The sequence below is a fragment of the Centropristis striata genome, chromosome 15 (genome assembly GCF_030273125.1).
Source record: "Centropristis striata isolate RG_2023a ecotype Rhode Island chromosome 15, C.striata_1.0, whole genome shotgun sequence".
Lineage (NCBI taxonomy): Eukaryota > Metazoa > Chordata > Actinopteri > Perciformes > Serranidae > Centropristis > Centropristis striata.
This window is the reverse complement of record NC_081531.1, coordinates 7040359-7061980: the sequence shown is the minus strand read 5'-3', so window position 1 is coordinate 7061980 and position 21622 is coordinate 7040359. Positions and strand designations below refer to the sequence as shown.

Sequence of the window (21622 nt, the reverse complement as noted above, 5' to 3'; positions counted from 1 at the left end):
ATATATTCTCAGGTTTCAATAAAAAAAAGTCGACTACTATTGTAAATGTCTAATAATAATAATAATAATAATAAACTTCCTTCAAGAGAATGTTTATTTTATTCTATAAAGACGTTTCTAGAGATACTGATGAAATGAGCCATGTTTATATCATAGGCCCTACACAAAATCCATAAAAAGGTTTTTATTTGATAATCTGACATAATAATAAAAATACACTATTTATTAACACAACACAAACCTTTTTCTAAAAAAAAGTTTGTTTTTTGAACCAATATAACTATTAAGACTATAATTGTTTATAATAATAATAATTGCCTTGTAATATTTATATTGGGCGTACTGATGATGTCATCCTCACCTGTATCATCAGACAGACCGAGGTGTGACTCCCTGCTGCCGGGTCACTCCCTCGAGGCGCTGCGCTCCTCACGCCAACATCATGAGTTGATGTGAGCTCAGATGCTGCTGGGAGCTCGGCCGGACTGCTGCATGTCACAGGAGGAGATCTCACATCTTACCGATGGTTGTGTTGAGGATAAGACAGGCGCACAAAAGGAAATATGCACTTATTTGCCTGTGCATTGTTGGCGTAATCATGTACAGATATCTCGGGTAAGTAAAGTTTTGAAACCCATTTCACCCAAAAAGTTTTGACGCTGTTAAAAAGACAGAGAAATTATTTACCAAATTTTTGGAAGTCCAATTGAATGGAGTACAAATACAAGATATCTTATGCTGGAAACGTTTGTTTAAAAAAAAATTAATATTACCGTACTCAGCTCGGAATGCATTGGATGCATTCGGTTTTTTCTTATTTTTATTTTACGCAACTTTTTTCGAATTGGAGTTGTATTATTAGTCTCAGTAAGAGCTACTTTGAGGCTACTTGTACCAAATGCAGTGCCATATAACAATGCATAAGTGATATGCTGAATAAAGAAAGCAATGCATTTTTTTCCTATTCTATTCTTTTCTATTTCATAATTACTTGTTTTTAATTTAACTTGTGAATTTTAATATAGGTGTATACGTTTCTTGCTGCTACCTTGCACCTTCCTTTTGTTACCTCTTTATCCTTTTCTTTGTCTTATTGTGCAAAATAGAAAAAACTTCAAACTTTAATACTGCAAGTGCTGTATGGATATGGTTTGAGACACATTGTAATACTACAGTCTACTTTATATTAGCCTCTATATAAATCTTATTTTGGTGCTAATACTGAAACACTTTTACTGTACCTCACAATTTAGTAGCGATATTGTTCATACAAAATATGTAGATTGACTTTAACTGCAGAATATGGGGTTATAGGATAATACATCAATTGAAAAAGTATATATATAACATTTTAAAAGATTAATATGTAGTGCTAAACACATCTGTTGATGTACAGTCATGTAAAAAATTATTTTCTTCAGTTTCTTGTTCATTTTAATGCCTGGGACAACTAAAGGTACATTTCATGCTTGGACAAATATAACAATAACAACAAAAATAGCTCATAATAGTGTAATATAGGGGCTGATATCTAGCAATTTTCCAGTTTTCTTGATAATAACTAAAAACATTATCAAGAAAACCATGGGAAATGTCTAGATATCAGCTCTGAAATGAAACTCTTATGAGCTATTTTTGTTGTTATCGTTATATTTGTCCAAATAAATGTACCTTTAGTTGCACCAGGCATTAAAATGAACAAGTAATCAAGGAGAAAACAAGGCAGGTCTAATAATTTTTTCCATGACTTCTTTCAATTTTGCATCAATTCAAATACGTCCCTGCTCCTTTGTGGCTGTAGTTGCTGACACAAGACGTCTGCAAATTCCTACCGAGCCTGTCATGTGGTCTGTTCAAGCACAATAGCCTATATGTGCTGCTATATTATGGGAGTGTGACACAAATAAACTCCTCTTCCAGCATGGCAGCAGGGGGACGGAGAATCAGCAGGAAGGTGGGTCTGAGGACCAACCAGACCCAGTTCACCCTGGAGGGAGAGCCCTTCCGCATCCTCGGGGGGTCCATCCATTATTTCCGTGTGCCGAGGGCCTACTGGAGGGACCGCCTGAAGAAGATGAAGGCCTGTGGCATCAACACGCTCACTACGTAGGAAAACTATACTGTGAAAGTGTTCCATTTCTTAAAACGGGTCACTGCTGGATTGTTAACTTGCTGCACTCCTGCAGGTACGTGCCGTGGAGTCTGCACCAGCCAGAGAGAGGGGCTTTCAACTTCCACACACAGCTGGATTTAGAGTAAGGAGGAGTGGGAATCTAGCTTGACCTGAATACAAAACACAGTCATGATTAATCACCATTCAGGTAATTGCTTTAAGAGTGCAGCCTTCACTGAAAAAAAGGGGTCTAGAACAAGATAAAAACACTAAATCTGAGGGGAATTATCTTGCTGCATGGACAGATGATTTCACTTGACAGGATTTGTTAAATTAATATTATTAAATCTAGAAATAAGCATGTTGTAAGCTTAAAATAGGAAATTGACTCTTAAAACAAGATAAATTAAATGATGAACTTGAACTTTTTTCTGTCTTTTTTGTCTAATTTGTGTCATTTTTTTGCCTTTTTGGTGTCTTTTTAGTGTCCCTTTTTAGCCTTTTTTGTGTGTTTTTTTGGTCATTTTGTGTCTTTTTAAATCTTCTTTTGGTCACAAAATGACCAAAGACAAAAATTTTACAAAAGAGATAAAATTAAAGCTGCAAGCAGCGATGAACTGGCCTGAGCAGAGTACACTGTGTGTGTTTTGTTTTCTTTTTCTGTCTTTTTTGTGTCTTTTTTTGTCTTGTTTGTGTTTTGTTTGTGTCTTATTTGTGTCTTTTTAGTGTCCTTCTTTGGTCTTTTTTCTGTCTTTTTTTTGGTCATTTTGTCTTTTTTCATCTTCTCTTGGTCACAAAATGACCAAAAAAGACAAAAATGTACAAACTTTAGATTTAGAAGTGTTAGATAATTTATCTTGTTTTAAGAGTTAATTTCTTATTTTTAGCGTTCAACATGCTTATTTCTAGATTTAATAATCTTAATTCAAGAAATATTGTCAAGTGAAATTATCCGTCCATGCAGCAAGATAATTTCCCTCAGATTTAGTGTTTTTATCCTGTTTAAACACCCCTTTTTTGCAGTGTTTGCTCTCATTAAACCAAAAAATGCAGCATACACAAGTCCATAATAAGAACAAACACACCTTGCACCACTTCCTAGCTGCTCTAAGGTGCGTTGGGAATACTCTTCTCATTGTCTAAGCTCCGGCGCTCAGGGGAGACGCTAGAGGCAGAGAGGTCCCACCTGACAACAGCAGCATCTCCCCGACAACAGCAGCTTATCAAGCAATTAAGGACACAGCAGCGATAAGCGAGGAGGGATGTGACGCCTCAGCCTGCTGCTGTTGTTGCCAGGCACATTTCACACTCTCAAACCACCAGATATGGGGGCTCATCTGGGGTCAAAATTTTTGTGTTTGTGCAGATATAAAATGCTTGTTCATTGTCTTCTCTGTCTGGGTTTCAGGGCCTATATCAATCTTGCTGCTGAATTGGAGCTGTGGGTGATTTTACGTCCAGGGCCCTACATTTCCTCTGAGCTGGATTTAGGAGGACTTCCAAGGTAGTGCTCGTATTATTTACTTATAACTATTTGAGGAAAAGTGTATGCAGTATTGCATGTAGCATCCACACTGCAAAAAAGGGTGTCTGAAAACAAGATAAAAACACTAAATCTGAGGGAAATGATCTTGCTGCATGGACAGATAATTTAACATGACAAGATTTCTTTAATTAAGATTATTAAATCTAGAAATAAGCATGTTAAACATTTAAAATAAGAAACAACAAGATAAATTAAAGTAAAACTAAAGTTTTTTTCTATCTTGGTAAGAAACAAATAATTGTCAGGTCACTCTGCTTAGGCCAGTTCATCGCTGCTTGCAGCTTTAATTTGTCTTGTTTTAAGAGTTAATTTTGAGTGTACAACATGCTTATTTCTAGATTTAATAATCTTAATTTAAGAAATCTTGTCAAGTGAAATTATCTGTCCATGCAGCAAGATCATTTCCCTCAGATTTAGTGTTTTTATCTTGTTTTTAGACAACCCTTTTTTGCAGTGCTCGTATTATTTACTTATAACTATTTGAGGAAAAGTGTATGCAGTATTGCATGTAGCATCCATATTTTATGCATATGTATAAAAGTAGCATAAAAGAAACATAATTTTCAAGATCAGATTTTATGTTTCCTTAGTTTCTTTTGACTTCAAATTAAGTCAAAGTTTAAAAATAATTATCAGGACATATAGGTGAGGTAACGCTGAAAAAACTGATACCAACATGGCATGGTGAAGATTTTTAACAGATTTTTTAACAGACATAATAGCCAAAGATTTCATGATGTGTGTGTGTGTGTATTATTATTAGATATCCAGAGGTAAAACAACAAGGGATCCCTGTGAAAATGTGCATGCCAGTTTTTCCTCAGCAATATTTCCTGTAACTTTGGAGCATTTTTAGCCCGTTCCTGACAAGATATCATGGCTGCTACAAGTGGCTTCCTTTTAGTCTAGTTTCATACAATAACAGTGTTTTCACTGTAGCTCTACAACTGAGTCTGCTACTGAAAGCACTCTGAAAGACACAAAGTCAGCTGAGGAGTTCAAGAGTTGAATTAATTTAACTTTACATCATAAAATCAACATAAACTTGATCTGAACCACAAAGTGCCACGTTTCTGTTGACTGAAATTATGGTGAAAAGTCACATTTTGTCACAAGGGAACACTTGCCCAGTAAATAAAGCTTTGTCCAGTGTTTTAGACTTTCTATGGCCCTGTTGTGCTTGCAGCCCTGTGGTTTTAATCCTAACGTAGCATGATGTTTTCTGTCTCTTGCAGCTGGCTTCTCCGTGATGGCAGCATGAGACTGAGGACCACGTACCCAGGCTTCACTGAGGCTGTCAATACTTTCTTTGACAAACTGATACCAAAAGTGGTTCCACTGCAGGTCACTTACTGTCACTAAAGCTGAAAACAAGTTGCTCCATTTCATTTGACTTGTCTTCTTTAAAATTATATATACACTGTAATAAAAGATAAACAATAGCTACTCAATAAAATTGAGGCAACAGATTGCATGCACAATATTAACCTCCTGAGACCCAAGCTTTTGTTTGGCATGTGTTGTTAGTTTCTCCTAGATATTTTGGATCAGTAGGATCTGATTAGTACAAAAACTAAGCATCGTCTTTGAACAGGAAGTAGTTTTTGAAAAAAAAAAAAGGGTTAATTTTACTGTATAACACAATTAATTCGCCAGTGTATAAAACTGTTTATTTCCTTACATTTACACCCTCTTACTTAAAGAACGATAGTAAAAGTCTATTCGTTCTCAAATGAGTACTTCCTGATTAGCAGTGTCATAGCTTGTTGCTATTGCTAAAAATAGTCAAACTTGCACAGAATATCAAACTACAAACATTATTAAGCTCAAAAAAACAAGTTTTAACGATAAAATCTGATCAGCTTTTGTACCTGGTCCACTTTTTTGGGGGGTAAAGCTGCTGATTGACTTTACCAAGATGCTGCCATCTGATTTTTACACTGATTGGTGCTTTTTGTAGAGTGTGAAATACTAAGGACAACAGGTCATAGTTAAGCAGAATTAAGTATTAAGGTCCAGAAAACCTAAAATGAAATGTCCAGATATGAGGACGCAGGGTCACAGGAGGTTAATTAAATCTAACTACGTTACAAGTTGAGTTAATAACAACTTAACAGGAAGTGCCTGTCAATTAAAAACGGACTCATTCTATTGTGTTGGATTCATTCAAAATTCTCTTGATTTAGAATGACATACACATAAAGATTATATTTAATGTGATCAAAATAAGTAGATTCTATCTCAAACATTTTTATATTACAGTTACTTAAACAACTGCCTCAAAATCAAGGACACATTTATATTTAATACATTTTATCAAATACATTAAGTAAAATGAAATGACTACAAAATAATTTATTACAGTGTATATATATATAATGACGTGATCTAAACCATGTTAATGGTGTAACCATTCAGTTTTTTCCATAAAAACCTGCTTATATACAGGAAAATAAATGTGAACTTAAATGAGAAAAAAATACAATCCATGTTTACATTGCAACATTATGGTATATTAAACATTTTACATAATTTGTCAAAACTTTAGAAAAAACGGTTGTTTTAAGAATATGTTCTGGTCAATATTGATGAAATGTGTAAATGTAAAAATACTCAGAAATATGTTTTTAAAATGAAGTAATTATATGTATAAGTCCGCTTAAATACACTGTAGGTGGATAAAGTATTTTATATTTATCATTCTTTTGTGGTTACACCATTTGACATCTTGCCATCCCTTATTTGTCACTGACCCATATATGTATTTTTTTTTTTTTTTTTTTTTTCAGTTCAAGAAAGGAGGTCCCATTATTGCAGTGCAGGTGGAAAACGGCTATGGATCCTTTGCACAGGATGAAAGTTACATGCTTTTCATTAAAGAGGTAAAGTGATAGGCTTGCTTTAATAGAACATCACATTAAAACTAAACATACAAAAAAGAGATTTATATCAACAGAACAGATCAAATGGATGACATTAAAAACTGCTGTTGTGACATTGTGTTTTATTTTGAAAGGCCTTAGAGTCCAGAGGGATCAGCGAGCTCCTGCTCACATCAGACAACCACAACACATTAAAGCTGGGCGGTGTGGATGGAGGTTAAGTCTTTTTTTTTAATACACACATTCAAACACATACACACTGCAAAAAAAGAAAAGTTGGGTTTCACAACAAAGAAATAAGAGTTAGCAGAACTATTGTCCCTTGTTTTGAACCCCAACTTAAAGATATAAGTAACAACAACTCACCAACTTGTTTTTGAGCAGACAACTGGCTTCCTTTGTTGTGCTAACTTACATTATTGCCCTAAATGTCAGTAATTTATATTTCCAAGTTTTACCAAATTAAATCACTGTTTTAGGCCAAAAAATACAAGTTGGCTTTTTTGCAGTGCATGCAGCTCACCTTGTGATTTCCCATCTTGTAGCCATCAGATCAGTGAAGCTGCAGAAGCTGAATCAAAGAGACATCCAAGATCTGATTGCTATCCAGGTGTGTATCTTACCTTAATCCTCTTGAGTAAGTGAAATCATTACTTCTTCATGACGTCACAACATAAAAAACGTGGCGACGCCGTCACCTTCCCTCTAAAGTTCTGGCTTGGAACTCCAGGTTTTGTTTAATGATGATAACCCAAGTAAAATAGAGATAAGGTCAAATATATTTAGCATGAAAATAAAGAACTTATATGTTATATTTGCATTTGCATATTGTTTCCAAAGGGGAAAAAACATATTTTTTTAAAATCAGATTTTAATGTTTGTTGTTTTTTGGTTTCTTTTGGGTTCAAAATGTTAATCCAGTAAGTCAAAGTGGAAAAAAATGTATCAGGTTACATAAATGAGATTGTGCAAAAAAAAATTAAAGTATGATAGTGATGTTAAATATGTTAAATATGCATGTTACACATTTTTTTCCCCAAGTGACAGAATGAAAAGTATTTAAAAAATGGACAAAATAGACTCTAAAGGGTTAACATCATGCCATTGTCTGGTTGTAAAGACATCAAGGAAACAGTGAATAAAACACCCAGCAGTTAGCTAATAGTGTGGGCCTTTTCTGTGCTGTTTGTCAGCCCAACAGCCCCACCATGGTGATGGACTACTGGACCGGCTGGTACGACGTCTGGGGTGACCTCCACCATGTTCTTCCCCCTGAAGGTAAACAAGGTTCTCCTTGTTTTCACTGGCTTTATAGTTGAAAAAGACAACTTCCTATATGCGTTTACTTCTTAACTAGCCTGGACTAACCCTGGACAGATTGTTGGCTGATGGGAAAATTTTGTTTTCACTTAAATGACCCCATGTTTCTCTTTGTTATTATCAGTAGTATTGCTATTATGTCGTTTTATTAGTATTTGTATGTAGTTTAATGGCCTGCTTTTATGACTGCTTGTTTGATGGACTGAGTGTTTTATTGTTGATTTTGTAAAGTGACCTTGAGTGTTCAGAAAGGTGCCCATAAATAAAATGAATAATAATAATAATTATTATTATTATTATTTTATATAATTATTATTATTATTATTATTATTATTATTATTATTATTATTATTATTATTATTATGCCCTAAATGTTGGGTTATAATAATAATAATAATAATAATAATAATAATAATAATAATAATAATATAAAATAATAATAATAATAATTATTATTATTATTATTATTATTATACTGCATAATTTGGCCCTAATGTAAGCTAATGGGGTAATGCACCCTGGTAGCTGAATGGTTAATGCACATATCATATAACTGCAGCAATTTATTGTTCGTTGTTGCACGACAAACCGCTTTCTCTCTTCCCTCATTTCCTGTTTCCTCACCATTAACTACATATTAAAATAGAAAAATATACACTACAGGCCAAAAGTTTGGAAGCAAGTTAAATTTTCTGTTTTCTTAAATACCAGTATGGATTCTTGGATTATTGGATGTGTTTACTGCATGATCTTCTTTTACCTTTATTGCATTGAACCATTTTCCTCAATTGGCCTTTAGGTATACATTGATGCTACCAGACCATTGCTGAATAAATGTTAACAAAAGAAAAGAAGGGCTTAGTTTTAGGGTTGAGAAGATTTGGAAGAGTCACAACTTCAGTGCAAAAGTAAAAAAACAAATCACAGTTTGCATTATTCACTTTAGCTCTTTGGCTTTTGAGAGTTTGGATACAAAAATCCCAATAAATCTCAACTGAAATATCACATATATTCAGTGGTTTAATAGGATTAATGGAATTATCTGGAGAATATAATGCAAAGGGGCTATGGAAATATCAGGCACAGCACCTTAAAACCACAAATAGAGCGAGGCAAAAATGCAAAACCTCTACGCCCATTCAAAAACGAGTGAATCTGCAGTTTGCTTTCACTTTTTTTGAGGAGTTTGGGAGGAAGTTTGAATCCTCTGCAAGCAACAATTCCTGCATATTATGCATCTTCTGCATATTTTCTGCAGCAGTTGTGATATCAACCGTGGGAAACACATACTGGTAAATCTTGATTCTGCACAAAACAGAACTGGTTAATATAAGGCTGTTTTCAGTTTCTCATATTCATTTAAACAGACAGTCAGTCCTCTGTCATACGGTGGGACATTGACTTCTTTTTGACTTGCCCACCAGGAATATTTTTAAACAAATTATTTCTCTCTCACACCATAGTTTGCATGATATCTATTTACCTCCCGCTTTTGCTTTTTGCATGAGGAACAGCAGCTACGTGCTAAAAAAACAAATGCAAATGTGAAAGTCAGCCTGTTTTAGAATTGTAGCCTCTGATGAAGAGGTCTGGAGCAAGGTTATTATAGTTAACGAAAACTAACGAAATAACGAAAACTAGAATTGAAAAAACATTTTCGTTAACTGAAATAAAAATAAGAACAAAAAAAAGGTGTTTTTTAATTAACTAAAAATCATAGTGAAAATGTCCTTCGTTTTTGTCTTTGTTAACTTTTTTCATACGTAAATCTTTTTGGTTGATATGAAATCTATTTCATCTATCTGGTTTTATGACTTAATAAACTTATTGGGGCTGAGATGGATCAGACAAAGGAAATAAAGGAAACATTTATTGTGACTTTTTTGAATCTCGCATCCAACAAATAGCCCATTACAAAAAAACTAAAACTAACACTAAAACTAATAAAAACTAAACTAAAACTAAGCATTTTCCAAAAATAGAAACAAATTAAAACTAGCAAACTCACTCTAAAAACTAATTAAAACTAACTGAATTTGAAAACAAAAAATCACAACAAAAGTAAAAACTAAAACTAATGAAAAATCCAAAACTATTATAACCTTGGTCTGGAGAGGGTCAAAAAGATCGATTTAGCCAAAAGCTCCAAAGCATGACTTCTTCATCACATCCAGATGTAAAAACAAAGCAGAAAAGACAGAAAATGATCAAAAAAGACAGAAAATGACTAAAAAATACACAAAATGACAAAAAACAGACACAAAAAGACAGAAAATGACCAAAAAAGACAGAAAATGACTAAAAAAGACACAAAATGACGAAAAAAAGACACAAAGAGACAGAAATTGACCAAAAATACACAAAATGACCAAAAAAGACACAAAATGACAAGAAAAAGACACAATATGACAAAAAAAGACACAAAATGACTAAAAAAAGACACAAAACGACTAAAAAGAGACAGAAATTAACCAAAATACACAAAATGACCAAAAAAAGGACACAAATTGACAAAAAAGACACAAAATTACACAAAATTACAAAAAAAGACACAAAATTACTAAAAACAGACACAAAAAGACAGAAAATGACCAAATAAAGACACAAAATTACTGAAGCAGGCTCAAAATGACTAAAAAAAGACACAAAGAGACAGAAATTGACCAAAAATACACAAAATTACCAAAAATACACAAAATAACCAAAAAAACCGACACAAAATGACTAAAAAAAGACACAAAATGACCAAAGAAGACACTACAATAGAACATGGCATGTAATGATGAAAAGGATTAAAAAATGGACAAAATAGCCCAAAAAGACTCCATAGAGTTAAAAACTATATTGCGATTTCTCTTTTGTGGAGACATTTATGTTTTTAAAGAGTCGTTTTGTTAAACAGTGTGAATGTGGTGTACTTGTTGCCAGATATGGTGTCCACCCTGAGAGAAATCCTGAGGCGAGGCATGTCCGTCAACCTCTACATGTTCCACGGAGGCTCCAGTTTTGGCTTCATGAGCGGAGCCCTGGCGGATCCCTCCTACAGAGCCCTGGTGCCCAGCTACGGTCGGTTGGTTTCTCTCTATCATAACCTCCAACACAAACAAATTAGCAGCGTCTTTCATGCAAATTCACAAAGATGTTATTAAAATGATGTTGCCATGTCAGAGCTGGAGTGTCCACAGAGCGGCATTGACTTTAGCACCCAGCAGGTGGCAGCAGACGATCGTCAATCTACATTTTTTAATTTATTTTTTTTAAACTTTATTGAGAAATTCAAATACAGTCAGAACATTCATGTTGGATGGAACAAACAAAGTCTGGCATCACAAAATTTGAAAATAAATAAATATGAGACAAAGTGAATGAAGTGCATAAGTCAGTACAGGTGTAAATTAAACAGAAGAAATTATTAAAAATAATAATAATAATAATAATAATAATAATAATAACAATAAAATAATAATCATAATCATAATAATAATTAAAATTAAAAGGGTAAAAAAAAAATAGAAAAATTAAAAAAAGAAAGAAAGAAAGAAAAAGGCATGACATATAACATTTCTCCAAATATTTCTTGAATTATATTAAGAGTATGTATACATTTGTTATTATCAATTGTTTTAATACAATCAAGGTAGTTATTAAATTCAATTTCAAAAGCAGGAAAGAAGGGTCGACCTTTGGAAAATGTGGCCTTGTGAATGTGGAATTTCGCCATTAAAATAATCAAATGAATTAAGTGTTGAATTTTCCTATTGTCATTGCTATAATGTAAAAGTATATCTATGGGTTTCAAATTAATTGGTAGTCAATCTAAATGACACTCTGATGTTTTTCAGATTATGATGCTCCCCTGTCTGAAGCTGGGGAGTACACTCTGAAGTACCATCTCCTGAGGGATTTATTCTCCCGATACAACAGTAAGTTAAACACCCACTTTTTAATAGTGTATATGATCACACAAAATCATTTTGTGTCTTTTTTTTAGTAATTTTGTGTATTTTTAGTTAATTTCTGTCTCTTTGTGTCTCTTTTTAGTCATTTTGTGTCTTTTTGTGTCTTTTTTTAGTCATTTTGTGTAATTTTTTGTGTAATTTTGTGTATTTTTAGTTAATTTCTGTCTGTGTCTCTTTTTAGTCATTTTGTGTCTTTTTGTGTCTTTTTTTAGTCATTTTGTGTCTTTTTTTGGGTAATTTTGTGTATTTTTAGTTAATTTCTGTCTCTTTGTGTCTCTTTTTAGTCATTTTGTGTTTTTTTTTAAAATCATTTTGTGACTAAACTCTTTTTTTGATGTTGTCTTTGACCTTTTCTCAGCAGCAGAAGACAGTTTCCTTGATATGCCAGCCCTGCATTACAGGGAGACGTATGAACCAGCTATCATGTATATGCACCTGTCATTATGGGATGCCTTGAGCTTCACTGAGGGAGTATGTGATATGTAAGATCTGTTGCCTATATGTGCAATGAAAAGAATGTTGCTTTTCAATCCAGAACATCAATTTACTTATTTTCAAATTCCTGCAGCCATTTAAGTCATACATGCCAGTAAGCATGGAGAACCTGCCTGTGAACAACGGGAACGGCCAGTCCTACGGATACACACTGTATGAGACCACCATCACCAGTGGAGGACTATTAAAGTCTGGAGATAATGTCAGAGACCGGGCCCTAGTGAGTCCTCATTCTACATTATGACATGTATGTTATTATTTGTGACGTGTTTGTAGTTGCTGACTTTAAACTTAAAGGAACAGTTTGTATTTGTCACATATGTATGGACACAAAATGTGAAACTATAGAGCCAGCAGCCAGTCAGCTTAGCATAACAAATGGTCAAAGGGGAAACAGGTCACCTTGCTCTGTCCAAAAGTAAAAGATAGCGCTACTAGCACTGAGTAAGCTCACTGATTATGTTGTTGTTTAAAGCAGGGGTTTCAAACTCAAATTACCTGGGGGCCCCTGGAGGCAGTATCAAAATGACCAAAAAAAGACACAAAATGACAGAAAAAAACTAAATTACTTAAAAAAAGACACAAAATGACCAAAAAAAGACACAAAATGACCAAAAAAGAGACACAAAATGACCAAAAAAGATACAAAATTACCAAAAAAAGACACAAAATTACCTAAAAAAACACACAAAATTACCAAAAAAGACACAAAATTATTAAAAAAAGACACAAAATTATATATAAAAAAAAAGACAAACACCTATTCATTTTTCCGTAGAGGAGACGTGGTTTACGATCGTCCAGAGCACATTGTTCTACTTCTCTCCTGATGACGGCTCGCCTTGTTAGTGACCTGTCAATCAAAGGTAGACCCGCCCCAAATCATACGATTCTTTATCATCCATTTTCTTCTAAATGGGGTGATTATTTGAATTATTAACCTCAATTGTCTTGAAGATTTTTTTACTAGCCATTGAGACCATAGTGTCCCAAAAAAAAAATCCTAGTTAATAAATCAAGTGAGAAGTTTTCTCATTTTGCATTGAAATTAATGGAAAGAAATGATTTTGCAGCCAAACTCAGCGCCCCCTGCTGGAATTTTCAGTAGAATGCAGCTTAAGACACTTCCTGGTTTGCCTCCCTGCTCAGACCCGGAGGTTGCCGCCTGGGTGATAGCTGGTAGACCCTAAAACTACCTGTCAGATATGATTTTCAAGTGAAGCGTGTGTGTGTGTGTTATGTACTATAATATATAATTTATCTGACACTGATATTTTTCTTCCTAGGTTTTTGTAAACAGAAGCTACATTGGCCTTTTTAAGCGCAAAACCCTGGAGCTGGCCGTTCCTGATGGTAAGGTATGGCATCAAGTTGGACAATAAATGCAAATGTCTAATAAATGTCATTCACTGTTTTCAGATGTGATGGATTCTCAAGTGTTGGCTGTTAAAATGTACAAAAGACATAAAAGCAATCAATCCCTGCAGGGACCACGTACCTTGAGTTTATTGGTCGAAAACTGTGGACGAGTTCACCAGGGACGGGACCTTGACAAACAACATAAAGGTGATGGACAGACAATATGCAGTTCTCTGTTATGTCTGCTATAAAATCACTCAAGCACTCAGTGGGTATTGTATAAGCCATGTTTGATTGTGTTCCTGCAGGCCTTGTGGGAGACATTTCATTAAACAGTATCCCCTTGCGAGATTTTACAATATACAGCCTGGATATGAAACCCAGCTTTATTGATAGGTTTGTACGCTTTATTCAATAGAAAGCATCACATATCACTTTTATTATACAGAATACTGTATTTTAAATGAATTCTTTATTTCAGTCTTTATCGGGCACCTTGGAAGGGTCCGCCTAACACACCCAGCTTCCCTGGATTTTTCATGGGGAGGCTGTTTGCATACGGATATCCGAGTGACACATTTGTAAAGCTGCCAGTAAGTTCAGTGAAACTTGTTTTTTTTGCTATGTGCATTTTTGTACATGTGTTTGTATAAGACAGCTTTATGTCTGCATTGTGAACCCCCCAAAAATGTGATTGACTCAACAGGGCTGGGAGAAAGGTGTTGTGTTTATCAATGGGCTGAATCTGGGGCGCTACTGGACAATTGGCCACAAAATATTGTCACGAGGGCCGCAATTGGCCCGCGGGCCGCGAGTTTGAGACCCCTGGTTTAAAGCAACATTATGTAGAATTGCTTTTTATTCAAAGTTAGCACCCATACATTTAAGCGTGCAATTCAATTCTACACTGCTGTCGTAAATCAGCTGTACACAAGCATTGTTACGCCTCCATTACACATGATTAAATGCTATTCTGCAGCTTTGCTAACACAGCAAAACGTCAAACCAGTGCAACATAGTTACATTTGGTGCAGCTCTCGCCAATGTCTTAAAGCTAGTTTTCCTCTGAGCTTCCACCGAGATGGTCCCTGCAAACATTCTCCCCCATCCCAGGCCTGGAAACCTCCTCCTGTCATTGGTCCAAAGCTCCTGAGCTAGCATTGTAAACACTATACATGGCTAACTGAGCTAACTAGCTCACAGCAGCTACAAACAGCAGAAGTTAGTGGTTAGCTTTAGCCTGGCTGATGCCAAACTATATCACAAATGAGATATAGTCTGGGAACCTGGTCTCACAGGAATCCGTGAAATAGCCACGGATTTGCTTAACTCAAAATCCGTGGAATAACCATGGAATCACTCAAATTTCCGTGAAACTGACACAGATTTCGCTACATTGCAAGTTAATGACAGTCATATCCCGTGGCTATTCCATGGATATTTGTTCCTATTGGTTTGTTCTAAGTCACGTGACTTTCAAGGTCCCGGCGGTCAGAACAAAAAACGTGGCGGACAGTTCTCTCAATTTTAGTGAAAAAAAATAATATTTTGACTTAGTTTCTGCATAAAAATGGATTTTGATCACATTTCTAGAGAGAAATATAGGTTTTATTTTCTAAATATTCACTCAGTGAATGTACATAATCACTTTGTATGTTGGAATAGCCACGGGATATGACTGTCATTAACTTGCATTGTAGTGAAATCCGTGTCAGTTTCACGGAAATTTGAGTGATTCCGTGGCTATTCCACGGATTCCTGTGAGACCATGTTGAGTCTGGAGACCACCTATTCATTTTTCCGTAGAGGAGGCGTGGTTTATGGTCCTCCAGAGCCGTTTATTGGGCGCTACGAATGTCTATCATAACTGTACTATCTGTACGTAGCTCTGAGCTAATCGTATCAATTATACCAGATGTATGTAGAGCGACATTCGTGAAACTTTTTTTATGCTATGTGCATTTTTGTACATGTGTTTGTATAAGACAGCTTTATGTCTGCATTGTGAAAACCCCCCAAAAATGTGTTTGAATCAACAGGGCTGGGAGAAAGGTGTTGTCTTTATCAATGGGCTGAATCTGGGGCGCTACTGGACAATTGGCCCCCAGCAGGCTCTCTACCTCCCCGGGCCCTTCCTCAACAGTGGAATCAACCAGGTAAAGCTGTGCACACAACAGCAGGTGTTAGCAGAATGGCTTGACATCTTTGAAATACAGTTTTCTTCCCTGCTGTTCTTGCAGGACAAGATTGATTCCACTCTGCTGTACTTATAGCTATAGTTATCTTAACTCTATGGAGTTTGGGGCTATTTTGTTGGTTTTTTACTTTTTCATTCTGCCTGTATATGCAACTTAAATAATGATTATCATGCCATGCTGGTGTCATCTTTTTCAGCAAAAACTCAGCTGATTATTATTTTGTCATTTTGAACTACTGGATCAACATTTTGAAACACAAAAAAACACATAAACACACACACACACACACACACACACACACACACAAAATACAAAAAACACACATAAAAAAACAAAAACATACACAAAATTACAAAAAACATACACAAAATTACAAAAAACAAAAAGAAACACACACACACACACACACACACACACACACACACACACACACACAAAAGAAACACACAAGAAACACACAAAAACACACCAAAAAATTACAAAAAACACACAGAACACACAAAAAAAATTACAGAAAACACAGGAAAAACACAAAAATAACAAAAAACACAAAACCCGCCACAAAATAATACTAAAAACACACAAAAAACAGTAAACAAAAAAGATTGCATTAAAAATGTTGAAACGCACACTGCAAAATAAAAAAAAAGCTGAGTAAAACTAAAATCATGTTACATTTGGTCGTGGTGATTTTTACTTTTGCTAAAAAGAGTTGACGCACTAAATGAGACATGGAAACTTCTGGAAAAGCCAAAACTTTAGAAAAAAGCAGACAGCAGGGCTCGATGCTGCTTCGTTTTTACGTCATGACGTCTTGAAGAAGTCGTGCTCCGGCGCTTTCGTGGACTCCAGAGGGTTAACTTAGCAGAAAGACTAGAAACAGGAACAAACAGCTAGCCTTGATCCGTCTGGTAACAAAACCTTCCTAACAGTCCCAGGATTACTGAGCGGCCTACATGTCAACAAGACACATACCAACCAGAACAACCACAAAGAAATACAAAATGATTACACAGAGACACAAAACAACAAAAGAGAAACAGCCCGACTACAAAGAGACACAGAATGACCACAGAGAGACTCACACTCACAGAGACTTGACTAGAACGAGACAAAAAATTACCACAATGGCACACAAAGCAACGAGAGAAAAATAATGACTATAAAGAGACATAAAATAACATCTGAAAGAGACTAAACAACTATAAAGTCTCTGTGTTGGTCCTGTTTAGGAGGGGTGGTGGGGGCTTTTGCATATCTGATGCTTGTCACAAAAAAATACGCCCATGCCTCTAAAGCTCACTAGTTAACACAATACATGTCACTGTGAAAAAGGGCAAAACAACGACAAAGATACACAAAACAACTACAAAGAGACACAAAACAACCACAAAGAGACCCAAAACAACAATAAATAGAAACAAAACAACTAAAAATAGATCAAAGCACTTAGAGATTGCCAGGCGCCCACTGTCTCATAATCCACCCATGCCTTCAAAGTTCACTAAAGAGCACATTACATCATTGTCTCATTAGTTGTCACTGTGTCTGCCCAAAAAATATTTGCAGCTTGTTCTTGTAACATTTTTGTATGGATCAAACAAACATTGCGCATGTATTAGTGAGCTTTAGAGGTGCTATAAATCAGATTTGAGAGCCTTTGGAGACCTCGGGACAGAGACGGGTTGCTCTTTATGATCGTTCCCAGTCTTCTTGCTCTGTGAAGCTAACTGGCCACTGGCTCTAGCTTCCTTTTTAGCTTTCAAACATGAGAGTCGTATCAATTTTTCTAACTTGCTCTCTGCAAAATGAACAAATGTGTTTCTAATACTTAAAACTGTTACTTTAAATGTTTTCTACCTGCATTATAATGGACTTGATTTTACATTTACAAAAACAACCACAAAGAGACCCAAAACAACCACAAATAAACACAAAACAACCACAAAGAGACTCAAAACAACCACTAAGAGACACAAAACAACCACAAAGAGGCCCCAAACAACCACAAAGAGACACAAAACAACCACAAAGAGACTCAAAACAACCACAGAGACACCCAAAACAACTACGCGTTCAAACATGAGAGTAGTATAAATTTTTCCAACTTGCTCTCTGCAAAATGAACAAATGTGTTTCTAATACTTAAAACTGTTACTTTAAATGTTTTCTACCTGCATTCTAATGGACTTGATTTTACATTTCCAAAAACAACCACAAAGAGACCCAAAACAACCACAAATAAACACAAAACAACCACAAAGAGACCCAAAACAACCACAAATAGACTCAGAACAACCACAAAGAGACTCAAAACAACCACAAAGAAACACAAAACAACCACAAAGAGACCCAAAACAACCACAAAGAGACACAAAACAACCACAAATAGACTAAAAACAACTACAAAGAGACTCAAAACAACCACAAATAGACCCAACACAACCACAAAGAGACACAAAACAACCACAAAGAGACACAAAACAACTAAAAATAGATCAAAGCAATTAGAGATTGCCAGGGGCCGACTATCTCATAATCCACTAAAGAGCACATTCTATCATTTGTCTCATTAGTTGTCACTGTGTCCGCCCAAAAAATATCTGCAGCTTGTTCTTGTAACATTTTTTGTATGGATCAAACAACCATGACACATGTATTAGTGAGCTTTAGAGGTGCTATGAATCAGATTTTTATCCTTTGGGCAGACGGGTTGCTCTTTATTATCGTCCCCAGTCTTCATTTTTTTTCCAACTTGCTCTCTGCAAAATGAATAAATGTGTTTCTAATACTTAAAACTGTTACTTTAAATGTTTCCCCCTGTATTATAATGGACTTGATTTTACATTTACAATATGTAAAAAAAAAAGCAGCAAGTCAGAATCAAGTCTCAAAGCTCTAACTGTCTTCTTTGTCTCTGTGTCTTTTAATAAGGTCATTGTGTTTGAGGAGCAGGAGGCCGACTACAAGGTCCACTTTGAGGACACGCCTGATCTCGGCATGGCAGCAGAAATCCAGTGACTGCCATCAACTCTTTTGACAAAGAAAAGAAAAGTGCCTATTGCATCAGGTCCAAACATACAAATGTAGGGCTATCAAGACTGTTTATATCATTTCCATTATTAGATATAATAGCTTAAAATCTTCATACATATACAGACACACGATATGAAAAACAAAGAGAGGCATGTTTGTTTGAGAGCATTTTATAGCATTTTATAGCTATATACATACAGTACCTTTAGTTACAGTGACTCTTTACACATAGAGCAGATTTACCAAGTATATTCTCTTACAAATGGATTTTTTTTTTTTTTAACTTAAAGGGGAATCGTTTCTGTTCGGGGTTGGCAGTTATGTTTGATATTGTTGTTAGATTTGTATTGAGTGTGTGAATATTCTGCAGAATGCAGTTATTAAAATGGACACGTTAGCCTGTAAAAGAAAAACCAGGCTTATGAGACGATAAGAGCTGAGGCTCTTTCAAATAAAAAACACACAAAAGCAGCATTGTAGCAACATCAGACCCTTATCTTTCAGTGAAAGTTCAAGGTTTCAGATGCCCGACACATAGATAACTAACCAAACTTCTAACAATCACAGAGTCTGAGAACATTAGCATTTGTAAGCAGTGCCACAGCAAGTCAATGAGCTATGAAATCATCACTTGCAAGCCAGCCATCCATGGTGGGAATAATTAGATTGTGTAATACAGCTATTTGAAAGGATGCACATCCAATTTTTAGAGTAATGACTTCATATCCCATTGACTCACACACACGCATAGCTCACAACTAACAAGTAAAATGGTACGAGTTACTCCGGAACAATAAATAATTCTGCTGAGAAACCTTCATTTCGCCCACCGGGTTCTTAATTAGCTTATGAAGATGTCTGTGAAGTGGACAGGACCCGAGGGAAACTGGATCTGAGACGACCTCAGTAGTGTTACAGCATATCAGGAATAAAAAAAACAAAAGCGTGGAGTAAATGACTGTAAGAGAGGACATTGCTGTTATACTGTAATAAATCCTTGCTCCGTGTTTTCCTTTGACCTGGTGCTCGTCATGTGCAGTGTGACAGCTGAGCATGTGTGAATGTGTGTTGAGGAGTAACAGGACTCCTAATTAGTGCTGGGTTCAGGCTGCTATCTAAATAGCTCAGTGTTGTACAGTACAAGTGGGGAGGGCTCAGATCCCCTCAGTGCAGTCTGTCAGTCAGTGCTGACTCACTAAAGACAAGGGCCCCTTTTATTCCTCTGTGCAGCCCTGTGCCCGACAGCCAGCTCGCCTCAGAACAAAAGGGCCCTATTTAATGCTGATTGGATGGCTGGCTGGTGTTGTCTGCGCTCAGAGGGCTCTTTATTGCTCGCCGTGCCATCTCTTCCTGCAGTTTAAATCACGTAACATCCTTTGTCTCGGCTCTCCGAGGAGACCTCGGTGGGCAAAGCTCCCTTTTGGCAACTTCTTCCAGTGTCTCACATCAGCCAGTGCTCTGAGCAGCTCGTTTTTTGTGCAGTTGTGCTTTTGATACTCTGCGGTTTTGTTCAAGCACATGGCTTGTGCTGCCTCCTGGAGTGGACAGATGTGTGCTCCTTTTCTAAGCAGTGGTGAAGTACAGCTTAATGTACTGTACTGTGCTGTGGTAGTGTTTTTGACCCTGGCTATTGCTTTAAGGAGCGCTGAGGTTGGTTTGAATCCAAGTAGAATCCAGTGGAGAAATGTCCCTGAATGGACAGACAAGGAAACAATGTTAGAAAAAAATATTTTTATGAGTGTATAGTCACGCTGTAGTGCAACCTTTACTAACTAAAGAGCCACAAAAAAAAAGAGAAAATCGCAGAATGGAGCCGCAAACCTTATATTGAGCCTAAAACGAAAATTAAACAGCCTAATAAGTCTAAATTAGCCTACCAAAATTATTAATAGTCATATTGAGCATTTATTAATATGATTTTGAAAACTAGTCTATCTCGGGGAACTCAAAACTAAACTCAAAGTTGGCAAAACTTAAAGGTTAAGGCGCCGAGCCGGAGACTTTCGTAAGCTATGAAGCACATTTTAGTTGACTTAAATGTCAAAACTTTTTTAATATGCTGTAAAAAGGCTATACATTTTCACAATTGAGGAATACAAATAGCTTTTGGTCTACACCATTGATAAATGAACATTTTAATGTAAAAATATGTATATCATTTTTTTTGTCTCAGCCACGGGGAGCCCCTGCAGGCGGCCTAAAGAGCCACATGAGGCTCTGGAGCCACAGGTTGGCCACCCCTGCTGTAGTGCCTAATGCCGTCTTTCCACTGCATGGTAACACTCTGTTCAACTAAACAAACACTGCAAAAAAGGTGTTTAAAATAAGAAATTAACTCTTAAAACAGCAATGAACTGGCCCAAGCAGAGTGCACTGCAAATTAACTTTATTACTTTGCAATATTTCTTTGGCAATGTACAATAATTTGTGCAATAAATTGTCCTTCAATGTGCAATACATTTATGAACACTAAATAGCATCATGGCAAATTGAACTGAAGACTGTGCACCTTACCTCCCTTTCTTGCCTATGTTTTACATTATATCTTATATATATATATATTTTTTTTTTCTTTACATTTACTTGCCTAAGTAGGTGTATGTTTATGTTTATATTGTATATCTTTTATGTATTTTATTTATTGTCGCACTGCTTTCTGGAGTCAGCTCTTAAATCTCATTGTACATGTGTATAGTGACAATAAAGGCATTCTA

The 21622-nt window shown here is 35.8% G+C and overlaps 2 protein-coding genes across 2 annotated transcripts in view; one reads left to right on the top strand and one right to left on the bottom strand.

The window, feature by feature from the left end:
- Positions 1–565: 565 nt before the first annotated feature.
- Positions 566–19495, top strand: LOC131987162 (beta-galactosidase-1-like protein 2). The gene is made up of 19 exons (XM_059352339.1): positions 566–615; positions 1921–2106; positions 2187–2255; positions 3522–3617; positions 4895–5003; positions 6449–6541; positions 6676–6757; positions 7087–7151; positions 7735–7819; positions 10790–10927; positions 11704–11784; positions 12179–12291; positions 12389–12535; positions 13602–13673; positions 13803–13881; positions 13983–14070; positions 14156–14267; positions 15714–15830; positions 18807–19495. The coding sequence occupies exons 1-19, from the start codon at positions 599–601 to the stop codon at positions 18891–18893; spliced, it is 1836 nt and encodes a 611-aa protein (XP_059208322.1). The 5' UTR covers positions 566–598; the 3' UTR covers positions 18894–19495.
- Positions 19063–21622, bottom strand: part of b3gat1b (beta-1,3-glucuronyltransferase 1 (glucuronosyltransferase P) b) — a 46271-nt gene continuing 43711 nt past the window's right edge. Inside the window, exon 8 of the mRNA XM_059352345.1 lies at positions 19063–20598. The gene's annotated coding sequence lies outside the window, so the exon portion shown is untranslated. The remainder of the gene's footprint in view (positions 20599–21622) is intronic.